General features: G+C 46.9%; 1 protein-coding gene across 4 annotated transcripts in view; it reads right to left on the bottom strand.

The window, feature by feature from the left end:
* RAB3IL1 (RAB3A interacting protein like 1) overlaps positions 1 to 5509 on the bottom strand; it is a 43009-nt gene extending 37500 nt beyond the window's left edge. For 2 of the 4 annotated variants that reach the window (XM_042958005.1, XM_042958003.1), the window contains exon 1: positions 4901 to 5509. In XM_042958005.1, the coding sequence (XP_042813939.1) occupies positions 4901 to 5022 (122 nt within the window). In that variant the 5' untranslated portion in view covers positions 5023 to 5509. The remainder of the gene's footprint in view (positions 1 to 4900) is intronic. The other 2 variants (XM_042958006.1, XM_042958009.1) reach the window with 2 other exon arrangements.
* Positions 5510 to 6026: the final 517 nt, after the last annotated feature.

The raw sequence follows: 6026 nt of genomic DNA on the forward strand, positions 1-6026 counted from the left end.
AAACTGAGGGTTGCTGGAGGGGTGTTGGGTAGGGGGATGATCCAAATGGGTGATGGGCATTAAGGAGGGCATTTGTTGGAATGATCACTGGGTGGCTCAGTCAGGTAAGCGTCTGACTCTTGATTTTAGCTCAGGTCATGATCTCATGGTTGGTGAGTTCAAGCCCCATATTGGGCTCTGTGCTGACACTGTGGAGTCTGTTTGGCATTCTCTCTCTCCCTATCAAAATAAATACATAAATTAAAAAAAAAAGAAATGGGTAAAATTTTAAATGTTATGTTGTGTTACATTTTACCACAATAAACAAAGTTTGGGGGGAAAAACCCACCTAACACCTTTCATGATAAAAATACTCATAAAACTAGGACTCAGAGGGAACTTTCTTAGCTCGATAACGGAGATCTGTGAAAATCCACAGTTAATATCATACTCAATGGTGAAAGACTGAAAGCTTTCCTCCTAAGATCAGAAACACTACGAGGATGTCTGGTCTTGCCACTTCTATTCAACATTTTACTGGAAGTTTTAGCCATGGGAAGAAAGTAAATAAAAGGCATCCAAATTGGAAGAGAAGTAGTAAAACTGTCTCTATTTGTAGATGGTGTAATCTTATATGTAGAAAATCCTAACGAATCCACACAGACATTATCATAGCTAATAAATGAATTCAGCAAAGTTGCAGCATATCAGATCAATGTGCAAAAATCAGTTGTATTTCTATACACTAGCAATGAACAATCCGGAAAAGAAATTTAGAAAAACAACTTCACTGGGGTGCCTGGGTGGCTCAATCGGTTAGGCGTCCGACTTCAGCTCAGTTCATGATCTCACGGTTTGTGAGTCTGAGCCCCCTGCATCAGGCTCTGTGCTGACAGCTCAGAGCCTGGAGCCTGTTTAGGATTCTGTATCTCCCTCTCTCTCTGCCCCTCCCCCACTCACACACACACACACACTCTCTCTCTCTCTCCCAAAAATAAACATTAAAAAAAAAGAAAACTTCATTTATAATATTATAAAAAATAATATTTAGGAATAAGATTAACAAAGGAGTACAAGACTTGTACACTGAAAACTACAAAACATTGTTGAAAGAAATTTAAACAGATCTAAATAAGTGAAAAGACATCCTATGTTCATGGACTGTAAAGAAACAATATTGTAAAGAAAGCAAAGTGGTCTACAGACTCAACTCAATCTCCATCAAAATTCCAACTGTCTTTTTTGCAGAAATGAGCAAGTTGATCCTCAAATTCATATGGAATTTTAAGGGATCCTACATGGCCCAAATAATCTTGAAATGGGAGAACAAAATTGGAGAACTCAACACTTCCCAATTTCAAAACTTCTACAAAGCTGCACAACCAAAACAGTGTGGTACTGGCATAAAGATATATAGACGAATGGAATAAAATCAGGAGTCCAGAAGTAAACCCATACATCTATTGACAAGTGATTTTCAACAAGAGTGGCAAGACCATTCAGTGGGGAAAGAATAATCTTTTCAAATAATAGTGCTTGGACAACTGGATATCTGCATGCAAAAGAAAAGAGTCAGTGGGGGGGACCTGAATGGCTCCGTTGGTAGAGCATGTGACTTTTGATCTCAGGGTCTGAGTTCGAGCCCCACGTTGGGTGTAGAGATTACTTAAAAAGGAAAAAAAGACAGGGCACCTGGGTGGCTCAGTAGGTTAAGCGTCTGACTTCAATTCAGGTCATGATCTCATGGTTTGTGGGTTTGAACCCCACATCAAGCTGTTGCCGTCAGCACAGAGCCTGCTTCGGATCCACTGTCTACCTCTCTTTTTTCCCCTCCCTGGCTTGCACTCTCTCTCTCCCTCTCTCAAAAAAAAAAAAAAAGAAAGAAAGAAAAGAAAAGAAAAGAAAGAAAAGAAAAGACAAAGACAAAGACAAAGACAAAGAATGAAGTTGCACCCCTACCTCTCACCACATACAAAAATTAACTCAAAATATGTCAAAGACCTACGTGTAAGACCTGGAGATACAGAACCATTAGAAAACTTAACAGTAAATTTTTATGACCTTGGATTTGGTAACTATTTCTTAGATATGACACCAAAAGAACAAAGAACAAAAGAAAAAATGAACTGAACTTTGTAAAAAAAAAAAAAAAAAAAAAAAAAACTTAAAAAAAATTTTTTAATGTTTATTTTTGAGAAACAGAGACAGACGTGAGTGGAGAAAGGGCAGAGAGAGGGAGACACAGAATCTGAAGCAGGCTCCATGCTCCGAGCTGTCAGCACAGAGCCCGACGCGGGGCTCAAACTCATGAACTGTGAGATCATAACCTGAGCTGAAGTGGGACGTTTAACCAATTGAGCCACCCAGGCACCCCTAAAAACAAACAAACAAACAAACAAAACCTTTTGGGCATCAAAGAACATTCTCAAGAAGGTGAAAAAACAAACCAAAGAATGGGGAAAAATAGTTGTGAATCATATATGTCTTGTAAGAGTCTAGCATCCAGAATATATAAAGAACTCTTATAACTCAAACAATAGGAATACAATCCAATTAAAAGATGGGAAATGGACTTGGATAGACATTTCTCCAATGAAGACGTGCAAATAACCAATAGGCACATGAGAGGTTCAACATCATTTGTCATGAGGGAAATGCAAGTCAAAACCACAAGGAGACACCACTAAGATAGCATGGTTTTGTTTTTGTTTTTGTTTTTGTTTGTTTTTAAGGAAAATAACAAGATGGAGAAACAGGAATCCGTCAGGCCGTGCTGGTAAGAATGTAGAATAGTACAGCCACTGTGGAAAACAGGCAGCTCCTTGAGAAGTGAGCCAGAGAATTACCATGTGATCCAACAATTTCACTCTTAGGTATATACCCCAAAGAACTGAACGTTTAAAGAAAAACATGTCTATAAATATACTTAGTAGATAAAAAAAATGGAAACAATCCGGATGTCCATCAACCAAGGAAGGAATAAACAAACTGGGGTATATCCATACGGTGGAATATTATTCAACCCAGAAAGGAATAAAGCACCAACATGTGCTATAATGTGGCTGAACCTTGAAAACATTAGGCCAAGGGAAAGAAGCCAGACATAAAAGGACAAACGTTCTTTGATTCCATTTATATGAAATGTCAAGAAAAGGCAAAACCATAGAGACAGAAGTAGATTGATGGTTACCAGGGATGGGAGAAAGGGGTGAACGGGGAGTGACTGCGTAATAGGTACTGAGTTTCCATCCGGGTGACGAAAATGTTCTAGAATTAGTGGCGATGGTTGGATGAAGTAAAAGCCACTGAATTAATTGTACATGGAAAACGGTTAAAATCGTGACTTTGATGGCATGTGCATTTTACCTTGATGTTAAAAGACAGGAAGGAAATACATCAAAATGATAATCTTCGGTGAGTTGGTTTTCTTCACCGCGCTGCATTTTCCTAGCTGCCTACAATAAACATACGGTGCCAGAATAAACTTAAATCGCTCCTGTTGCTGTGTGAAACAAGGCTGTCCAACTGTCAGGTGCACACAGACCTCCCCGGGGGATCTTGTTAAAGCGAAGATTCTGATCGAGCGGGCTAGGGTGGGACCTGAGAGTCTGCATTCCCAGCAAGCTTCCCCCGACCTCCCCTGGAGCAGCCAGGCTCCTGAAATCAGCAGCCCAAGCAGCAGATGAAGCAGGTGCACCGCAGCGGAGATGCCCACACAGAGAAGACTCTTGCTTCTGGATGCCCTCCCCACCGCCCCCCCGGGGCCTATGTAGTGTAGGACCCACTGAGGTTTATCCGAAATTCAGATGTAACTGACTGCCCTCTGTTTTTATTTGCTAACCCTGAAACCCCAGGCTGCGGTGGAGAAGAAGGGTTGAAGCTGTGGTTGTCCGGGCAACCTGGGGCTGAGACACTTCAAGGCCACTAAAGGCGGCTTGCTGGGTGGTCCCGTCGACCTAACAGATAGCCACCAACACGGCTTACTCCTCAGCTGGCCCGCCCGTCTGCCATCCTCCCCACTGCCCTTGGGTCGGTTTCACCCACCTGGCCCCCTCCTGGAGAAGACTGCCCTGGAAACTGGCACACAGACTCCCACCTGATCTGGCCGCCTGGTCCAGCCGCCCACAGAGCAGAGGAGTCCCCTCCAGGACACCGCTGCCAGGCAGCCTGACCTGCCGACCAACCCGGGGTCAGTAACCGAGGGCCAGGAGGCAGTCTGCAACGGCCTGGAGACTCGGGTGTGAGTGGAGGCTCGGACGAGGTACTTTGCTTCTCTCTGGGCCTTGACACCTACCTGTAACAGGTGTTACAGGTTACCTGTCAATAGAAGTATCTATTCTTTTATTCCCCAGTTCTGATGATGAGATGAAACCATTTCGAAATAGCGCTCCGTGCACTGCCTGGCACCCAGTAAACGCTCAAGATATCGGGGAAACCATAGCTTCTTCTCTTCCCCTCCCACAATGCCCAGCACGGGGCTAAGCACAGCTCAGCTGACATTCGGCACGCACCCGTGGGAGCTGAACAGCAGGAACGTCCCGGAACAGTGAAGGGACGCACTGCTCTGACCTGGACAGGTGGCCTCCTCACACCCTCCCAGGTCTACATCTAATTCTTTGTGACTTGAGGTAAGTCCATTCCTTTCCTTACGCCTCGGTGTCTTTGTCCACCAAGTAAGCGAGTGGATGAGCAGCCATCTGTGTTCTCTTACAGCCGTTAATGTGCCCATTCCACAGATCAGGAAGCCTGAGGCTACTGACTCGCATGCAGTGAAGGTGGGACAGCACCCAGGTCTTCTTAAACCCCGCGGGGTTCTTCAGGAGAAGCCTGGCCTGGGGTTCTCCCCCACCTCCTCACCTGCCCATTAGCCCCAGCTCTAAGCTGGTGGGGAAGGGGGTTGTGGATGGGGTCTGCGCCTCACCTGGCTGGCCTCGGTGGGGCAGAGTCCATGGGGACAGGGCCGCTCGGAGATCCCAGCGTTCTCCGCGAGGCTGTGGTGGATCCTCTTGCCTTTCGGATCCGGCTGGGCTGGCTCCAGACCATTCGATGCTATTCCATTGTCATCGGCAGGACTGGGCTTGGTGAAGCTGGGCCCGGCGTGTCCCAGCGTGTCCCAGCCTCTCCCCGTCCCCGTTGTCTTTCTACAGGAGCCGGAGCTCATGTGTTCGTCTCTTGGGATGTTGAGTCTACCCAGCCCTTCAGGGATCGGGGCTGCTGGCCCCAGTGTAGAGATGTTGTTATCTGTATTACTTACAGGCCCCAGGCTGGTAGGGTCCCTCCCCTCCTCTGACCAGATATGCCCAGCCCCCCTCCTTTTTCTCTCTTGGCTTCTGCCCTGTTCTTTCTGTGATTGGCCCAAGAGAGGGGTGTGGGCCGGCAAGTAGCCTGCACAGAGCCGGGAGGCAGCATCCAGGGCTGGTTGGGCCACCCCAGGGCCTCCTGCCCACTGCCCCCCAGCCAAGCTGGGTCCTCTGCTTCCTGCCCAGCTGGGGCAGGCCTGGAAGGGCACAGTGGCAGGCCCTCTGTGATGCTCCTGTTGCCATGGTGATTCTAGATGAAAAGACCATAGCATTCTGTCCCCGGAACCTCCCCCCATCTTCCCAGCTCTGCTTTGTCTGCCTCCGGAGATGGCTCTCCGCTGGTGGCCTCGAGAGCTATGGCTCTGCTGCGGTCAGCATCTCTTCTGTGCGTCTCCTATCCCCCTGGACCTCCCTTTAACCCCAACAGAGACCACTACCCTAAGAGTAAGCCTCTGCCCCCACCCCCACCCCCAAAACTGGCATCCACTAGAAAGGTGATGGCGGGTCATGAAAAAGCCACAGGATTCAAAATGAAAAGACCCAGATTTCAGCTCCAGCCTAGACTTTTATAGCTGTGTGGCCTTGGATACAACAGGCCTTGAGCTTCAGGGTCCTCCTCTGTAAAATGGAGATAATAATACTCTATCGAACTGTCCCTCAGAAATGCCTCCGTGACTTTGCATGGACTTTCCCTTATATGTAATACCCCTCCGTCCTTCTCAGCTCCGGCGAACTCCTACCCATGCC

This window comes from Panthera tigris, chromosome D1 (genome assembly GCF_018350195.1).
Source record: "Panthera tigris isolate Pti1 chromosome D1, P.tigris_Pti1_mat1.1, whole genome shotgun sequence".
Taxonomy (NCBI): domain Eukaryota; kingdom Metazoa; phylum Chordata; class Mammalia; order Carnivora; family Felidae; genus Panthera; species Panthera tigris.